The sequence below is a fragment of the Condylostylus longicornis genome, unplaced genomic scaffold (assembly GCF_029603195.1).
Source record: "Condylostylus longicornis isolate FDR11 unplaced genomic scaffold, ASM2960319v2 ptg000010l, whole genome shotgun sequence".
NCBI lineage: Eukaryota > Metazoa > Arthropoda > Insecta > Diptera > Dolichopodidae > Condylostylus > Condylostylus longicornis.
In genome coordinates this window covers 16,173,138-16,194,700 of record NW_026577979.1, presented here as the reverse complement: position 1 = coordinate 16,194,700, position 21,563 = coordinate 16,173,138, and the positions used below count along the sequence as shown (strand labels likewise).

Sequence of the window (21,563 nt, the reverse complement as noted above, 5' to 3'; positions counted from 1 at the left end):
AAAACAAAATTTATTTTGAAAATGCGCCACTGCGGTCATTTTACAAAATAACATGTGACATCCATCTAAGCTCTCTAAAAAAACGTCAAAAAAGTAATTTTTTATTTTACTTCACACACCGAAATTTTTCGAGAAATTTTAACTATACCAAAGAACAGTGTGATGTTTTAGAAAATACATAATGTTAGCACACATTGGTATTATTTTACATATTTCAAAATGTCAAAAAATTCATTCATACAATAAAATTGCAGTTCTTTAAATTGCTCTTACATTAAATTGACATTACGTTTTATATTCGCAGTTATTAAAAAAAAATATTAGAAGACAAATACATTTTTTTATAATTATGTAAAATCTTTCAATCAATGCCTTCAAGTATTCAAATGTTTCAAAAAGTAGTTTTATGTAAGTTTGTCAAAACCTTCAAAATACAAAATTATTCAAGGTTTCCAAAATTTGGATGTGTCAATCTATAAAATCTTGAATAACATTAGATTGCCAAATTTTGACGGAACATATATGTTTGTGGCATATTCATGAAAAACTTGTCTTTCACAGTTTTTGGTTATTGAACTGTATTTAAAATTTCACGCTCTTTCAAAAACTAAAAGAAGGACAATTTTAAAATGCTAAGTATTTTCATATCGATAATTTTCTCAACAAATTTTCACATTAATTATTTTGCGACTTGTCATAAATATCTAAATATTCTTCAGAGGCGGAAAATATTTCCAAAATAACACACTTATCGTTGCTAATACCAGGAACTGCTAAAAATCTATTTGAAAATTGTATAAAGCGAATTAAAATTAAAATTTTATATGAATTCACAATTCATAAATTATGAATGAATTAAAAATTAAAAGTAAAATAGGTTTAGTTTAAAATTTACTCTATTAAGGCAAGCGTTAACAATTGAACATTTTTCACATCCCTGATTTACACAAAATGGTTTGTGTCTACATTAAAAATAATTACTGACATCAAAATGGGTTTTACACTCTCATGAATTTTGAAAATTATAACAATTTAAATTATATTCTATTATACTGATAATGATCTCATAGAATAATACTAAAATCATTTATTATAACTCTTATAATAATGATATTAAATTTATTTCTGCACGTACAAAAATGATAAATGACGCTTATTTGTTTAATATTTTGTTTTGACGTTTCAATTTTGTTTCAGCTTTTGTGTTATCGTTATCGGTCAATTTGACATTTGACTATTTATAGATTTGTTGTTGCTTTGGCCAAGAAATTCTACGTCAACTCAACCAAAAAAACTTTTAAAAATATTGAAAGAATTTGAAAATATAAAACTATTAGAAACTCAGAATAAGTTAGAATTATTTTTGAATGATAAAATGTTTAAAAAGTTAGTTTTAATAGTTATAGATATTTGTACCTGCGAAAAAAAAAATCATTAACCTTAAAATATTTATAGATTTGATGAAAAAGAGAGTGTGTCCGGTGTCCAACAATTAAAATCCTCTGTACAAAAAGGAATACGCACAAAACTATTGGAATCATATCCTCATTTAGAAAATTATGCTGATAATATACTGCCAAGGAAAGACGCATTCAGGATTATAAAATGGTAAGTACTTACTGCATTTACAGTAAATGCCGCATAACCAAACAATGATTACATATGTGAACATTTAATTTGAACTCATACTAAAAAAATCATTAAATAACTTTTGATAGCCATGATCATTTAGAAATACTTGTTAATGGTTCAGGTGAACAAATATTTTTTCGTCAAAGAGATGGTCAGTGGATGCCAACTTTAAAACTTTTACACAAATACCCGTTCTTTTTACCTATGGAACAGGTAGATAAAGGTGCCATAAGGTTTGTTTTAAGTGGAGCAAATATTATGTGTCCAGGTTTAACTTCTCCAGGGGCATGCATGACACCAGTTGATAAAGGAACTGTTGTTGCTATTATGGCTGAAGGAAAAGAACATGCATTGGCTATCGGAATTACTGCACTATCAACAGAAGATATGTAAGAATAATATTAGTCAAACATTTTAAATATAAAAAAGTAATTTAATTTTAGTGCAAAAGTTAATAAAGGAATCGGTGTTGAAAATTGTCACTATTTAAATGATGGATTATGGCATATGAAGCCAATTAAGTAAATTTAGCATTTTGTATTTCAAATTGTGATCAATGTATTGTATTTAAAAGGCTAGGTCTTAATACAAAGTTTTATATAACTTTCTGATATAATTGTCAACCTAAAAACAAAAAAAAATATACATATGTTTGGAAATTAACATTTACAAGTTTTTAATTAGATTACATATTTTTTCTTCGAAAGGTCTACAGTTCGAGCTTGTTTGTAAAATTTTGTTGAAGTTGAAGATTTAAATTTAAGGCATTCCATAGGTAACTAGTTAGTTGTAAATTAAAATAGCAAGTAAGATCAGAAAATTTCTGCATTTTGCAATGCAAAAGCTTTACCATTTTTTATAGCAAGAAATATTCACTTTTTTGCCAAAAACCTTTATACTTTCTAAGAGGAATATTTAGGAAACCTGCATAATAACCTATCTGTGTCTAGAAGGTACATATATATGGGAAGTATCTAGACCATTTAAAGCTGCTGATTAGATTTTTATTTTCAAGAAGTACACTTAGTTAGCATACTTATCTAAACGATTTTTCCAGCCTAATTGGTTATACTAAGGAAGCCCATCAATTTGCTAAATATAACTCACAAATTCGTACAATTTTTATTATATAGGTAGATCAGTTTTAAATAATAAAAAAATTGTTTAATATCCTTATAAATTGTTCAAGAAATTTTCAACATTTCGTGAAGTTTCGGATATTTTTTGTGTTTATTAATAATTTTCTTTCAATTATGTTGCTTCATTACCGCGTTATGAATTTAACGGATTAATTCAATTAGCATATTATTTTATCGTTATTATTTTCCATGCATAAAATTAATTTATTCAAAACTTAATACAAAACATTTTAAAATTTAATCTAATTTTCACTTACCTCTGATCTGATATCCAATGAAAGTATGAGGCACTTTGGGTAAGAGTTTCATAATTATTATTATTGGAAACTTTGTAATATTTTAAAATAATTATAGGTAATCTACTTTTTGTTTATTAGAATTTTTATACACAAAATTTTACATGATGTCAGACATTTTGAGAATTTTTTTTTTCAAATTTTATTAAATGCTACAACGTTACCACTCACGTACATATTTTATATTTCAAATTCAATTTCAATTTAAAAAACAATAAAATTTAACAAATCGACTAAACATAGACATTTTTTTATTTAAATTTCAAAATTTAAACAAAATTTCTAGTGATCGGTTTTTTGATGGAATAGAAAACTATATATACATACACTCATACGCTTGTAGCTAAGCAAAAGTGAAGTTGAGATAAGGTTTTCCTTTAGAGTTGCCGTTTTCGTTATTTTCTCGCAAAATTGAAATTTCGTTACTTTCACTTACATACATACATACCTAGATATATTTTACGAACAAAATAATTAATAAATATTTTATTTAGTTATAATCAAATTATTTATTTTTGCTCATAATTAAATTAAATAGAAATGAAGTTATAATATACATTACAGTCATTATATGTACATAATAAAAGAAGCCTTGCAAATTTACGAGTACTTTCACTTCTAAATTTAATAAGGCTATTTACAACTGCTGCCATAATGGACATAATGCATGTGGTCAGTTTGTATTTTGGGCATAATTTTTACATTTTTCTTAAAAACTTTTCAAAATTTTTAAGTTTGACGCTGAGCTGAAAAAAATGAAAAATCTGTCAAAAGTACATTATACTTTGTTTTTAGGTGAGCTATGCGTATGTTTGATAAAGTGATAAACAGTATTGCAGTGGTATGTTAGGTATACATAAACATACATTACTATATTTTCAACAGGTGAACCGCTTTATTTTCTTTGCGCTTTTGAGAAATCAACTCAGCGCTACTAAGCTATTGATCTAATCATATTAAACATTATTATATTCAATAACCGGTGAAATACTACAAATATTAGATAAAATTTAGTACTTTCAATAGAAAATATATCTTAAAAATACTAAATATAAATCTATAATGTAGACCATATCATGAATTAATTATGAACAACATATCTATATAAGAATATATATGTATGTACATATTAGCTTCAAGATTATTTTTGTTATATTTGTGTTTGTTTGAATTTCATGAATGAAAAAAATCGCATGACAGCTATTTTCTATCTTTGAAAATTCAAAAAACTAAAAATAAAGAAAAAAAAAAATGAAAAACAGTTTAGACATATTTGTATAAGTATGTAGATATGCATATATTTTTCATTTTGCAAAAAATACCATGTGCTTTAGAAAATAGTATACATACATACATATGTATACCTACATATACAATATCCTTAAAATTAATTTATTTTCATATACATTTATAAATACGTATATAACACTTATTAAAATTATGTTTTACACACACAAACATACAAATGAGCCCATCAACTGTTGGTCTCTATAGTTTGTTATTAAAAGGAGAATAAAAACATAATTTTTTTTGTTGTTAAACAAAAATTTAAAATTACATTCAAAACTATACATTTACATATACATACATAAATACGTACATGTATAGTAAATTTCCCTTAAAAAAATATAAAATTACTCGCATATGTCTCGCAATTATACCGAAATAAACTATAATAATGGCAACAAGTAGTCATTATTTATAAAAAAAACACACACATTGAAAAAGCACGGTAACGGTAATCGTTTGCAGCTCACACACAATCGTTTCAATTTTTAAAGATAGGAAACATAACAACAATAAGAAGATTGTGTGTCTATTCCTCTGCTTGTGTTGTGGATTTACTATGTTTATTTATAAACAAATACACGTGCATTTCTACTGTAACAATAAGAAAAGGGAAATATTTTTTTTTTCGTTTGTTCATTTTTGAAATTATCATCACGTGTATTCTATGGAGAATGCAAAAGAAAATAAAAAATGGCGTTTACAAAAAAAAATTTTTATCGATTTTCTATCAAAAATTAACTTTTATTTTACTTGCCTTTTTAAAAACAAAACCAAAAAAAAAAAAACAAAACAATAAAAAGTTAATCTTCCTTTTTAATATTTGAATCTGCGCATTCTGTGATTTGGCTCTCAAATTCTTGAAATAAATAGCAAAAAAAAGTTAAGGAAATGAGGGAAAACTTTTCTAACTTTTATTTATGAATACTTTTACATAGAGTGTTGCCAACACTTATAGTTACAATAAAATTAGTAATGGTTATTTAATTTAAAAGAAAAAGTCTTATATCAGAAAATCATGACAAGTGTAAATTACCGTTTTACCCTATTTTGTAAATTTTAGATATTTTCTTACGAAGCGTTAATAACTGAACACTGTGAGCTCGAAATTAAAGGTTAAAATTAAGTTTTAAGGATTTTTAATTGCATATAAATTCTCTGCTTTCAAAAATAAAGTGATACACAATTCAGTGTGTGAATTGTAATTAGCAATAGAGTTTTACTGCACTTTTGAAATCAAGAAGATCTCAAAATTTATGGAAATTAAAAATTCAATTTCTAGCTCTTGAAATTTTTTTTTAAATTAAACGCTTAATGTAAATCCTCTATCTAGTTGTTTAAGCCAAAAAAAAATTCTTTCAATATGGTACCATTCATACTCATATTTATATTTTGAAAAGGAACAGATTTTGAGAGAGAAAGAGAAAATTTTCCAAAAACAAAAAAAAAAATAAGAAGAAAAAATAAAATAATTTTGCTACTCTTGTACATGAAAAATATTTTTTCTCATCTCATTTACAATATGGCCGTGATACAACAAACTAGTAGTTAGAAAGTTTTCCGTTTGAATTATTTAATTTTTTTTTTTGCAAGGAAAAAACCAGCATAAAAAAATTATAGTGAAACAATACAAAAAATTTAATTAAAAAATTATATAAAAAGTGAAAAGTAAAGGAAAATTTTACGGTTTTTAAACAAAAAATTTAAAAAAAGGCAAATGTTCACTTTGACAAATTGAATTTTCTAGATAATTTTCAATAAACATTTTTTTTTTTGATTTTGTTTAGTTCAGTGTTTTTTTTTTTTTAAGTTATACCTTTGTGTGTACATACATACGTGTAAGGAAAATAACAAAAAAAAAATTTATTGATTTATTTCATAATTTTTAAAGAAAAAAAAAATTTCATTTAAAAAACAAAAAAAAAAAAAACAAAATTAAAAAAGCAAAAAAAAAATGGCAATTTGCAATAATTTCATAAATAAATCATGAAAAAATTTATACTAAAAGATTTTACATATAAAATTGATAATAAAAATAAATGAAAGGAAAAAAAAATTCCAAATTAAGAATGGTAATGATAAAGTTAAATAAAGGTGAGGTCAAAAGTAGAAAAACAAAAGTAGAATAGTAGAAAAAATAAAAAGAAAATTTTAACTAAATTTTTTTTTTTATTTAATGAAAAATTTTCAATTAAAATTTAATAAAAATTGTTATTAAAAATCATCATGTTTTTCAAAATCAAAAAATTAAAAATTTTTCCAAAGAGAATTCCAATAAAAGGTTACTACGATTATAATAAGTTCAAGAACATTGTGTGTTCTTGAAAAAAGAAATTAATTTATTACAAACACACACAAATTCATTATACAATGAAAAAATCTATTTTGATTTTTTTTTAATTATTGTATTAAAACTTATTTTTCTTTTTATTTAATTAAATTATTTGCATATAGAATTATTTTATTACACTACTGATGATGGTAATTAGTAACAGTAATGTAAACATTATTTGCACCTTCTCAATGTATTTTAAAAAATCTACCCCCATATTTTGTTACTACAATGAATAAGTTGAAAAATTCCTTTGGAACAGAAATTTTTTTGGATGTGGGTATAAATTATTAATTAAAAAAGAAAATCTTAAATTCATATTTGTATCTTTTATACATAAATCTTGTCTACAAATATACTTACACATATAATACAACAATATATATACACACAAATATACAGATATGCAAATTATAATTTTATGAAGACTTTTGCGTGTAAATTTTATTATTTTATTTTTCCTTTACTTCTTAAAAAATTACCACGTATCCAATTTTTATACTTAATATTAAGTTTTTTCTTTTTTTTGTTACTTGCTCCTTTCATTTCTTATTTTAACTCCTTTTATTTTATTATAACTTTCTTTAATTTTTTTTCTGTTTTGTTTTTTGATGCGTCATTAGGAAAAATGAAAATTTTCTCTTTTTTTTTTACGTTTTCAGCTTAATTTTTTTCTTTTTTGTTTTCTTTATTTGATTATTTTTTCTTTTCTTGATTTTCTCTTACATTTTGTTTTTGTTTTCATTTATATTTTCATTTTTATTACGGAGTTATTTGTATTTTTTTTTTCGCCTTTTATGTACACATACACATACTCGTATGTACAAGGTCTTATATGCTTAAGGAGCCATCAGCACCAACCATCTATGTTTATTAAATACATATACAATCTAGGTATGACTTTAGTTGCATGAAACAACCAAGAACAAAAAAAAATTGTATGACTCAGATAGCTCGTAAAATGGGAAATAAAAATACGAAAACAAAAATTAAAAGAAAAAACAAAGTAAGAACGGAAAGGAATTTAAAGAGAAGAAAAAAAATGAACGGAAAAGTGTTAAGGACATTTATGTACGTTTACATAACGCAGAAGACAATCAATTCGAAAAACAAAAAAAAAACATGTATAAAATGAAACCAAATCAAACAATCAACCAAACACATACTTTTATATACTTTTAAACAAACCAACAATCAAGCTGACAAACAAAATAAAAATAACTTTTCGATTACATGTGAAAGTAATATGTACAAACACACGTACAAATAAACTTTAGAGCGTAATAAAATATAAAGGAAAAAAACCAACGATTTTTTTGTATTTTCTTTTATTTTTTTTTATCGTTCAACTTGTGTGTTTGTTTGTTGATTATCTGTTTTTATTATTTGCAATTTTCTTGCACTTAACACTTTATTTTTTATACTTTTATTTTTCTTCCTTTCTGGTTTGTTTATCTTGTTTTTTTCTTTTTAGTTGCTTTTTCATTTTCTTCGTTTCTACATTTCCGTTGGTTTGTTTTTTTACATTTTTATTTTTACATTTTTATTATTTTTATCTTTTTAAATTCGTAAAGTGCCATTCTACAATTGTCTTGATGGTATAGTGAGAAGTTTATTCACCTGCAAAATATGCGTAAAGGGTCATTAATTTCAATAGAATTTAATAAAAAAATATTTTATTTTTTCGTACATACATATGTATATATATTTTTTTGTGGGAACCAGGAATTAAAGGAAATAAATGGAACATTCCTACAAGGGAATATAGGAGAAAGATCGGATATAGGGCTTTAAGTTTTTACATACATACGTATATGTTCATATAATTTTTACTCAGTACATTTCACATAATATTTTTTAATATGCTCAGTACAAGCAGTAATACTATTCGTATGTGATGTGTTACCAAAATTTTGCAAACTGGGAAGGAATTTATAAAAAGAAGTACTAGAATTTAAAGTTTAGGTAAAATATTAGAATTTATTTGCAAATTTATGATTAAGTTGAATAGTAGAGAATATTTTTCTCTAAATAACCTTAAATATATATACAGGGTGGTTTCCAAAAGGTGGCATATCATTTCAGGAATCAAACCATTAGAGATGGTAATTAGTTGATCATTTGATATTTAATTAATTGCAATTAATATTATACTATAAAATTTAATAAATTAATAAAGCCAGTCTAAAATATGGAAAATGAATGTAATCTGTAAAACATGTTATTTGTTTTAATATTAGTTTTGAGATAATTTTAAATTTAACACAATTCTGTACTTGAAATTTTCTATGTTAAATATTTAATACAGTTTCTGTCAGTTCTTTGAATCTAATAGCATCTGTTAATTTACAACATAAACTCAAATTTGGAAATGGCGCGAAAAAAACTACTGGAAAGTCAAATAAAAATAAATCAAATTGTTTACGTCTTGCTTTGTTCAACTTAGTAAGTGCTGTTTCAAAATTGTTAAAGGTAAAAATATTCCGTGTATTCTTAAGTTCCATGTTGTTAAAAAAAAAATTTCAACATACCTGTATAAAACATACTGGATATAAAAATCTTCCTGTAATGTAACACGTTTCAAATTGTTAAGAGAATTTCGTTGGAGTTTCAATTTCATTTTTAAGCTTGTCATTCAGATTTTCTTCGAAAACCTGTTGAACTTTTACTGTTTAAAAGTCAACTAACAACATAAAGCTGTCATGTTAATAAATTTCATGTTTTATTTTTAAAGTAGAAAAAAAGCTATAAAATCAAAAGTAAACGATTTGCTTACCTGAATCTTTCGTCCGCAGGTTTAAAACATTCTACTAGCCCCATTTAAAAATACATTAACCTAACCCGAATCCAAATTTCGAAACCCCGCTCAAAGAAGCCCACGTAAAAATCTTACAAAAAAAATTATAAAAATCGGATGAAACTTTATTAATTTGATTAGATTTTACAATTTTTAGTTCTGCAGATTGGGAAAATTTCCAAGCTCAAGATTAGCTGGTGAAAATTTAGTTGGAGCAGAAACCTATTTGAATACAATTTTTGCTTCATTCTTTTGACTTGATGAACCGAACCGCGCTTTCTGGGTTATATTTGCTACTAAATATACCGTTAAATTAACGGGAATAGAATATTAATGTACCTAGTGTAATATTATATCTCTAAAAACGGATATCGGCTATAGAAATAGTAAAATATTAAGAAAATGGAATTTAACTTGCACAAATTCTGAATATGTTTAACTTTTAACATTTCTTTTACATATGTCACATGAAAATTTTCAGTCGATTTCATATTTTTAAAAATATTCCGACAGAATATCTTTTTAGTTAAGGCTCATTTAATTCGCTAATTAATAATATACTATTTTATATACACGGTGTTTCGCATAAGATGCATTTTTGGAATGTTTTTTAAACACATTTAACACGTTTTACTGGAAATACTATGGGAGATAGAGGAAAATGTTATATAGGTTAACTTTTAGATATTATTGTAGAGCATCGAAAAAAAAAAAATAAGTAGCACAAATGTTCGAGTTTTTAAAAAAAAAAATTCAAAAACAAAACAAAAATTCGAAATTTGATGAGCTTTATCTCAAAAATTATGGCTCAGACCAAATTGATTTTAAGACCGCAAATAAGGAGCAATAAATTTTCTTTAAAGATCGTTCCTCTATACCACGCAATTCCGAAGTTCTACCCGTTTATTTATATGCAGTCCCCCATACAATTTTTTGCTGCAAATTATTTCTTTGATCCATGAAATAATATGCCACCTTTTACGAACCACCCTGTGTATATTGATTTAAGGTTATTTAGAGAAAAATATTCTGTACTATTCAACTCAATTACAATTCATTTCTAATTCACTGAAAATCCTCCGATATTATTATTGTATTTTGTTGTTTTAACAAATTTTTTTTTGTTGAAAATGACCTATTGAAATACAAAAATATTTAAAAATTGATGAATTTCTTGTCTATGACTATTGGGTATTACGATCGTTGTTTATAAAACAATTGAAATGTTGATGAATAAAATATTCTCTATGTAAAACAAATTAATTGTTTAAAATGAAATTTTTGTAAAAAAAACTTACAATTATACAAAATTATTCTTAATAAGAGGAAAATCGTCTATGTATCTATGCATATATATAAGGCAAGCAAATGAGGTCAATTATAATAATAGCCCATATTAAATATTTTATCAATTTAGTTCTTAAGCACTGTTTCATTATATAAAAAAGGTTCTTATTTTCTTTGTTTTACTCATATTTTTAGTTTATCTCTTTTCTTTTTTTTTTAATTGGTATGAAAAGCATTGTTATTAATAATGGCATTTTGCAATTATCTTTGATTGCGGAAGACAATATAATAAATTTAAAATATTAAAAAATGTTCAAACAATATATTGTGTAGGATATGGTTTCGTAAAATGTAGGCTATTGTATATCGAATAATGTATGTCAAATATTTTTAATCGGAGTAGTATTTGTTTCGAAGTTTTTCTTTTTTTACTTGGAAAGCAAAAAAAAAAGGATCTTTTGTGAATTTTTTATATCATATTTTATAAAAGAAACTAATCCATAATGTATATGTATGCGTGAATATTTTGTCTTCTAGACATTTAATTGACTTCTTGTATTGTAAAGAGATTAAGTTTTTGAAATGACAATAGCTAGTTATAAATAAATAGGCTAGCTAGTATTTTGAAATATAAATTGAAGTAGAAGATTATAAAATCTAAAAAAATTCAATATCCATATAAGGGGTTAGGTAGTTATGTATGCATAATTACATGCATTTATTACATACAATTAATCCCTAAAAATATGCAAATTTTTATAATTTATTTTTTCTGAAATTTCTGACTTTTTACACTATGTTTTATGAAGAACTATAAAACGGTTTTTGAAATGTATTAAATGTTTCTTTTAGATTACAAGTGACCGTTTGATCTTGGGTTCTAAAATTTTATAATTTGCTAAAACTTTAACCAAAATTCCTGGAAAATTGAAAATAATGCGTAAAAATAATTTAAAAATATTTCTGATACTATTATCATTGAAATTATTTAATTACTCTCGAAAAATTTTTATCTAGTCATTTTAAACAAATCCTATTTTGATCTAGTTATATACCGACTTAGTTAATTATATATGAAAAAATATTTTCCTATTCTATAAAATTCGGTTACATTTGACCATTTGCATGCAACACTATGATTTCGTGTCACATTCTTGTAAATAGAAAATCAAATTTCAATAAAAATAAAATTCCAATTTCATATATTTTAATTGATCAAATTTTATTAGTTAAAAATCTAAATTTAACAAAAGAGAAAAATAAAACCAAAAAAAGGACAAAATTATAAAAAAAAAATTTTAATGTTTAATGAATCGCGTGATAACAAAAACTTACTTAATAATAAAAGGGAATCGTTTCATACATAAAATCGCAATTATTTTAAATTAAAATGCTTTGATGTGATTGTAATTTGAGAAATAATTCGGTTTTCGCTTTAAGTGTAGGCGATCAAATTAATATGAAACTACATAAAAATTGTGGGCAACTTGAAATAAGACTTTATATATAGCTATGTTGTAATGTACAGGATGTTTCATTTTTAAGTTATTACAAGTTTCTATATGCACGTATATGACAAAATTTACTTCTGTTTTTAATATTAAATATAGTGAACTAGCTATTAACTATTTTGACTTCAAATGTATAAATAAGTCATACTCATTTCTCATATATCAAAGATTACAATAAGATAATTTTTTTTTCTAACTCTATTTGGAAGCATTAGGACCTTCCACTTGAATTTAGATTCAAGAATCAGTTTTACAGGTCGTTGGAGTTAACTAGGCAGTGACGAGCCTGCCGTAGTTTTTTTTCATACTATGGGTTTGAACCAGAAGTCCTTCAGTTAGACGACCGGTGCCATAATCACAGCACCATTGGTCAGATATAATAAAATAATGAAGAAAATAATTGTTTCTCTATATTCGAATAACTCTACTATATAAATCTCTTATTTCGTAGTATAATCCTGAATAAGTTAATTAAGTATCTATTACCAAACTTTTCGGACTCAAATCATTCCTAATTTCAAAAGAGAGTTTGAAAGAGTAAAAAGTATTTAAAAATTTTTTTGATTATTTACTAAATATTTGGTTCTCAATTAAGATTTAAAGAGAAATTTCACTTTAATCTATAGTTTGACTGTCTTCTTTCAGCCAAAGTTATCTTTTAATTAATTTTGTTTTCAAAATTTCAGTTTTGTCCTTTCTAAAGCAAATTGAGTTTAATACTGTTTTCAATTCGCAAATTATGCTTTCAAAATTATTGTTTTAAATTCTGAAAATTTTTTCAAAGACAAAATATGTACATATATTGAAAGATTAAATTCATATTAATTTTTTTCCAGAAATTTCAAAATTCTTCAATTTTGAAAATAGTATATAATGCAGATAAATTGAAAATATTATAAATTTTTGATATGACCAAATAAAATCAATATTTTGGCTCATTTAAAGGTTCATAACCGGAATCAAAAACACTATAATATTCTCCAAATACTATGCAAGGGCCTTACTATTATATTATTAATTTTACATATTACAAGCAAATATGCTCCATAATAAATTAATATTACAGTTGAATTGTTAAAAAAATCAAAAATATTGCGAATATCCTTTTTATTTATTTATATTTGTATATTGATTTTTTTTTATCATATATGGAATAAATTTTATTTTTATTTATTATACAAATTTATTAATTAATTTCGAATTTTCACACATACATATGCATACATTTTTACTTACATCGTATAATATTGCGTGAAAATGGTTATTATTTTAACTGTTCAATTAAAAGCAGATATTTCAATGTTTCATATAAAAACTGTACCTTGTGGAATAGTCGCATCTGCTTTTTTATTATAGCTATAGCTACCTTTCAAAAAAAGGATAATTTTCCTGATATTTAAATATAAATTGTTTTTCTGTTTTTATTTGTATTTTCAAAATGTTTGACCTTGTTTATTTAAAAAAAAATTCAAGCTTGGATTACGTAAAACAATACTTAAGTTCAATTAAAAATTAATTTTAAAAATTTATTTAATATTAAAATATATAATATTATGTAATTAAAAAAAAGGAAAAAAAAAGAGAAAAAAATCCTTGAGCTTAAACTATAACGCATACGACATACGTTGTGTGTCTCTTCCTTTAATAAATTTTATTATAATTTATTGTACACAATAAGTAACATGTTGTTAAAAAAAAAATATAAATTTATTTTATATTTTTAAATATTAATTATATGTGGTATATGCAATTAGGGTAGATAAATAAGGACTCTTCATTTAGATTTAATAATATGCAAATTATAAAGAAGCTTTTCTTAATTATGTTATTTTTTTAATTTGTATGTATGTATATGTGTATATATATATATATATAAATAAAATATACAAAAAACAAAAAAAATGATTTCTTAAGAAAATTTATAAATTTAATTAATACCGCATGTAGCCGTATATTGTACACATATACGAAGTATCCTTCTACGTTTTGTTTCCCTTATTTTGTACCCGTTCGTATATTTAATTTTATGATTTCATACTGAATTTTTCTTGAATATTTTTCTAATGGAAATTTGTAAATCGCATGACTATTTTATATAGTACAAGTGTTTGTATCTACTTGCCAAGATTTGTACAAAATAATTAAAAAAAAGGACAAAATACAAAATATTCAAACATTTTTAGTTTCTTTTATATTGGAGGTGTTACGTCCAAATTTGGACCACCACTACAGAATATTAATTTTCTTGAAAAAGTATACTAAAAATTTTTACTAAGGTCGTAGAAAATAGTTTTTCACATAGTACATTTGAAAGAAAAAAATAGAAAAAAATTTGATCATTAGTTTTAGTCCATCCATTTCATTTGACCGGTTTATTTATGTTCCACCGTCTGCACGTTTAATAGTTTTTTCATTGGAATGGGTAGGATAAAGACACTTCATTGAAGCGTTTATTTTAAAGCGTTTATCTTCAATACATTTTCGCAAAATCCTGAAAGTATGCAATTTTTTCATATATCATATTGTATCAACATTAAAGACAATTTTTCAAGTTTAACAAATGCAAACACTTGAAAATTCAGCTAAACGAATGCCTTAGTACATTTAGCTTACCCTAAATTTAGAAATTAAATGAAAGAATAAATAACCTTCAGTCGATTCTATCTTTCAAAATTTATCTAATTAACATCTTAAATAAGGAATCAAATTTCCAAATAGGTGTAATTTTAAATTTCAATAACTGGTAGAAGGACTAAATATTTTGAATTAACCCGTCCCTCAAAATTATTAAAAATGCAATTTATAAACACATTTCTTACAAAAATTTTACCAAACTTTTACATAATTAAGATTCAGAAATTAATAATAAATACCTTTCTTTCTAAAATATTTTCACTTATAGGCATTATGCTATAACTACAGTAGAATTTTTTAAAAGAATTCCTTATAATATTCTTCCTAAATATATGCAATAGATAATGCTGAAAAAACAATATTTTATACGAAACAAAACTTTAATTTCTTATCCAATCAATTCGTATTAAAAAAATATTAATTGCTGACTTTCAATTTAATTCAAAGTGAAATGTGCTATTTTACAAACCATTAGTTTGATTGACTATAAGTTTTCATATGTATGCAGATTTACATTACTTTTTATTATATACTATTCATAGTGACTTAAATATTATTCACAAATCCCTACTCCATATTGTATATACAATAATAAACCCCTTTTTTTTAACTTATTAAAAACAGATACTTACACTTATACAAAAGAAAAAGAACTACTCAAACATTTACTTACATCAACACAAAATAACAACAAGAAATATGGAAACTAGAAAAAATAAATAGAAAAAAAAAAGAAGAACTTAAGCCTGATAGAAGCGATTATCTGCTATTTGGTTTACTTTAGCAAAGGTATATAAAACTAACTATGATATGATAGCGTTCTACTATAACTAACTAATATAGTGGTGCATAGAGAATATTCTAATAACAAGAACAAAATATAAAACTAATGGGCTTCTAAAGTATCGTTGTCGTCGTTGTCTTCGTTGTTACCGTTGTCATATAAAATTAAAGTCTATTATACTATAAAGCTCTATATATTTTTGCAAGTAAAAGCAAAAAGAAAAAAAAATAATGCAAAACACAAAAATAATAATAAATGTATGTATACAAATGTGTTTGTAGGTAAGTGCATGTAATAAATGACAAGGATAGCATTAATATCAAGTGTATATATATGTATATTAAAATGTAATAAGTTGAAAAGAGATATAATGAAAAGATAAATTCAAATAAAAAAAAAAACAACAAGGAAAAATCTTTCTTTATTTTTTTATCGATTTTAATGCTTTTGATGGCTTTTCAATGATTAATGAACTGGAAGACACGTACTGACAATAAATATCTGTATAAATATTCTGGGGTTCAGCGCCATCAGTTTTTATATGCGAAATTAAAAAAAAAATGAAAAAAACAAACGAAAACAAATATAATACAAGCGGAAAAAAGCGGAAACTACGACAAAAATGTTGAATAACAACAAAAACAAAGTGAAAAACACAGAGAAAATAAAATATTGAAAGCGCAAAAACAAAAATTGGAAAATTGATGAAATCAAAAGCAAATAAAAATAATAAAAATAATGAATAGGAAAAACAAGAAAAACAACAAAAAAATACAAAAAAAAAAAGTCGATTACGAATCCTTGTAAATTAAAATGTAAAGAATGACGAGCGAATAAACAGAACGATGGCACAGAAAAAAAAATGCATTTAATTTGGTTTTTATAGTTATAAAAACTCTGAAAAATGAAGATAGAAATGAAAAAATAATAATGAAAATTACTTTTTTCTTTCCTCAACTTTTATTGCGTGTTTTCCGTTTTTTTTTTTTAACTTCATTTCATTCCTAGTTTTTTTGTATATAAGTTTTATTTTTTTATATTATTTCACTTATTATTGGCGTTTATATTCAAAGATTAAGAAAATAAAATGATTTTGGTCAGATAATATGTTCAATTTTTGAAATTGTGCGAGTCATAGGGTTCTGAGAGGCCAAATATTTGAAAAACAAGTTATACTTACTCAATTTTTGAAATAATTGTACCCAATCGCAACTTATACTTTCTTGAAGGACGAAAGATCACAAAGGTTGAAAATAGGAAATAAAATATGTGTACCTCTAACATTTTATTGAAATTGATATATTTTATATAGCAAAGATATCTCTATGTAGAAATAAATAAACTTATTATATGTGAATTGTATTGAAAATTTCATTATTGTGTGACCATTATGTCCTTATTTGCAAGTTTTACAATTATATATCGCTATGTTAGTTAGAAAAATTAAAGCTTTTGATGTCAACTATTAAAGAATCAGTTTTTCTAGTAAATCTTTTTCTTTGTGTGTTCTTTATAGCCTACTACACTATTAAAGCATCCCAAAGGTTTATGATAAACAAAAATAATTGAAAAATCTGTTGTTTTGAAAGTTATGGCGAAAAAAATAATTTTTCGGGGCCTTTTGAGTTCTGTTATAGTAAAATTGAAAATATAACGATAGTGATCATACGAGGTCCTGTGAACCTGGTCTCGAAAATGGATTCAGAATAAAGAATTTAACTTTAATTAAGATTTAGAATTTTGGTAACTTTTAGATTACGGGGAATTACGGAGCAAACCCTAAGATCACCCCTTAAGGAAATTTACAAAAAGAACAAAATTTTAGTATAGTCATATGAGTATCAAGAGAAAAATCTTATAAAGTGACAATAGGTTAGGCAATTATTTAAAAATTGTATAAATTAAATTTTTTCTAATTCGCAACTGACATTTTCAATGAAAAGTCTCCGCACACGTACATGTGTATACAACAAAACTTTTATTTTTCCTATTACACCTTAAAATATAAAAAAAAACAGGCATTATCGTCAAGTCCAATGAAATTCGTGTAGCGTTCATAAGATTACGTTTGTACGCAAAAACCGGCAGCAAGTGTTTTTACCCAAAAACCAATTATCAATCATGACATATGAATTATGTAAAATTTACAATTTTCCAATTGATTAAATTAAAAAAGATTGATTTAATTAAAAAAGAACTTTCCATTAATTTTTATTAACTAGTCAAAAAATTAATATTCAATTAATGTATAACAGAATTTCCTGTATAATATAAAAGCATGTATAACAGATTCGCTATACAAAACAATGTTCCATTAAATAACTATACTTCGAGAGCAATTTAAAGTGTTATATCTTGCACTACATTTTCAAAAGAAACACATCAAATCTTACTACAAATAAAAATAGTAAGTCCGTAATATCGATAATAATATTTTTGTCATTTCGTTATACGTATGTATAAAAATAGCGCAGTAATTTTTCGTTTCAAAATATTAAGTACAATATAATGCAAGTATGTACATATATATATATACATATATAGGTATTTTTCGTTATATCTGCATAAACATTTATAAAAGTTTTAATGTAGAAATGAAGGAAAATAAAAAAAAAACGCAAAAATAAAAACAAGAATAAACAGAGAAACAATTTTTATTTTTCTTAATCCTTTGAGATTAGAAACTTAATGTTTGCTTTACAGGCGATGTGCATGCAAACTGTATTATGCATAACACTATAAATTTTATCAATATGTTTCATTGTTTATATATAAATATATGTATATATATATGTCATATATATACATATATAACAATATGTATTTAGTATAATATTTATATTATACAGAGTATATAAATAGTTAGTTTTTATTTAAATTAGAAAAAGAAAAACTATAAGAAGAGAAACAGGAATAAGTAAATTAAAATCTCCAAAGGCCAGTTTTATTGTATTTTAAATATTTACTGCCATCTATAATATAATAATGTAAGTATATATATTTTCTATCTCCTTCTTTCCAACATTTTGTCTATACTGCTTTTAATGTTTTATGTGACTTTTTAGTATAAAAAGAAAGTTAATTTAATAGTTTTTTCATATTGTTGTAGAAAAATTTTTGTTGACTTTATAAGGAGTCATTTGGTCGGCTTTTGTTTTTTTGTTTCCTTGTCATCCCTTTTCTTTTATTAATATTAGGATGAAGAAATTCCTGTATATATGAATGTTAATTTTAATATATTTTTGTATATAATTTTGCTATGTAGTACTAAGTATAAATAAGTAGAATAATAAATCGGATATAGTAAAAGTTTTTGTTTTTATATTTTATTTACTTTTGGTTGTAATTCTTAACACTTGCCGGACATTGGTGCCCTTAAGGTTATTAAATACGTAAATAGATATTTATTTATATGTGCTTTATAAGATCATAGATACTTATTATAACCCTAACAGATGTACTTACATTATATATATATATATATATATATATATATAGAATTGTTTATGTTATAAGAAAATATAAAAGTATTTACAAGAGACCCCTATATTTTACTACCAAATATGTGCATAGGGTAAAATTGTAAAAATTATATAAATTTTATTAAAATGAAATTTTCTCGGTCATTAAGGAAAAAATAAAGATAGATTCGAAATAAGAAATTTGGAACAACAAAATTTTTAATATAAATAATTAATTTTTGTAATTAATGATTACAAGAAACTTAAATGTAAAATTAATATTATTAAAATTATTATACGAAATTTGCGAGAAAAAGTCAATTGAGATCTCTTAGAAATATTTGATTTTAATACTACGACTTTTTTCTGTAAAATTTTTGCTGTAAAAAATCAACGTCAAATTCAAATGATTTTTAACAATCACCATGAATTATCGTAAATCAAAGCTTCCCTTCCATAATTTCGAAAAATAGTATAAGAACACAAAATTTAGCCCTGTATATTGTTGAAAATAACAAAATATTAGATTTACTGTATAACAAATTCAGTTAATTGTTTGAAAAATTAATTTGTTTTGGTCCTTGAAATCTTATAGAACACACATTCTATAAAATCATATAATTTGTACAACCACTGTTTTTACTTCTTATAAATTCCGAAAATAGCTTGTCTTTCTGAAAGAAATACTATATAAAAAATTACTAGAATAGTCTTACCATAATTTTCAATAAATAATTTTATATTAGAATAATCGTATATATTTGGATTGCAAGCACTGCAGCTCGGTTGCCGGCAATTATATATTACGTTTTGGAAGTTTTACAAAATTACCTATTCGCAACAATTTAACGTTATAGATTGGCTTTTTTTTAGTTTGACAAAACTTTCGGTCTCAACTCACCATCAACAGTGCTCTTTGTTTCAAGTGTGTTCAAATAAAATAAATAAGTATTGAGATATATTTATGAATATTTAGTAAATCAATTGATTTTAGTTGGGCAGTAAATAAAGGTTATTGCTTAGATTTTTCGGTTTTCAAATAACAAAATTTTTTTGTTTGATCTTATTCATCTAAATTAATTAAAACCAATAAATATTTATAATTTTGCAAACACTTATAAATACATTTTTAAATGTGTATACCTTTCAAATCACAATCGCAATGCAAGAGTGACAAAAATTTCAAGACAAAAACGTCTTTATACACCTGATACTCGTAATTACGTCATGATATTTTGAACTCTAACTGAATTCCAATAAGAATTCTAAACAAGCGGGAACCCTACGTAACATGGTCACTCACATTATATTGCTGTTGAGAAAAATGAGAAAAAATATAGTTAGAACAAGTCTGAAGTATTGAAAAAAAAAATATCTAACTTGTTTAAATCGATAATATATCCTACAAGAGAGTAAAAGAGAACATGTAATGAAAAAAATAAATATAGCTATATAATATACATGTATATATATATTTATTCTTAAATTGCATTTTTGAAGCGTAAATGAAATTTTCATTTCAATTTTATGCTATTTTGAACGTTTCAAATCCAATTTCTCTCTATATACTGTTGTATAATAGTTATTAGTTTTCCATATTTCATTTTTTTTGTGTTATATTTTGTTCATGAAACCTTTTGAAGCAAAAATTGTAATGTAATTTTGAAATTTTCCAATAAATGGAAAAATATTAGTTTCATTGTAAAATTTTTTAATTGGTTTCATGCTAACATGACATTTACAAATCAATTCGAAAATTGTTTATTTTTATTTTTTAATTTTTTTTTTTGTAAATGTAATTGATTAATTGGAAAAGCAATTGAAAATATTAGAAAAAAGAAGATTTCATGTTAGTTTAATATTTAGAAACTGTGACTGACTGACTATGTGTATATGCTGTTTGAATTTTGTATATATAAATTCGCAAATATGACATGAAAATCGAAATAATTTTGTCTAAATATTGAATTTAAGTCAGACATAAAATGAAATTTATTGTTTCATTTTTATTTAAAATGATTAAATAAGATTTAGATTATTAGGTTGTCTGCCAAAAAGCTGTCTTTTTATTTAAATATTGCTGGTTAGGTGAATAAAATATTGTGTGTTACAAAATTAAAATTTTCGAGTACTTAAAATGCAGCTTTAAAGTTTAGAATATTTTGAAATCTTGAGGGTGAACAGAATATATCGGATTTTCAGGCCATTTAAAAATGTTCTACAAAAAATGATTGCCGCACTTTTTATATTAGAATTTAACAAATTTCTGTGAAGTCCCAAAACGCAATTTAAACGTAAAATTTACAATGTATCATATTCCAAAAAGTATATTAAAAACTCTGGAAACTGTACACAATTCTAAAGTGTACCGAATACGCATTCGAACGTAAAACAAAAGTGTGC

General features: G+C 23.9%; 2 protein-coding genes across 2 annotated transcripts in view; both read left to right on the top strand.

Moving 5' to 3' along the window:
* Window positions 1–1,257: 1,257 nt before the first annotated feature.
* Window positions 1,258–2,289, top strand: LOC129619104 (malignant T-cell-amplified sequence 1 homolog). Its single transcript, XM_055534190.1, has 4 exons — window positions 1,258–1,386; window positions 1,456–1,608; window positions 1,719–2,021; window positions 2,076–2,289. Exons 1-4 carry the CDS (start codon window positions 1,376–1,378, stop codon window positions 2,155–2,157), a joined length of 549 nt encoding a protein of 182 aa, XP_055390165.1. The 5' UTR covers window positions 1,258–1,375; the 3' UTR covers window positions 2,158–2,289.
* A 4,018-nt stretch (window positions 2,290–6,307) lies between these two features.
* Window positions 6,308–21,563, top strand: part of LOC129618747 (brefeldin A-inhibited guanine nucleotide-exchange protein 3) — a 50,721-nt gene continuing 35,465 nt past the window's right edge. The window contains exon 1 of the mRNA XM_055533710.1: window positions 6,308–6,448. The gene's annotated coding sequence lies outside the window, so the exon portion shown is untranslated. The remainder of the gene's footprint in view (window positions 6,449–21,563) is intronic.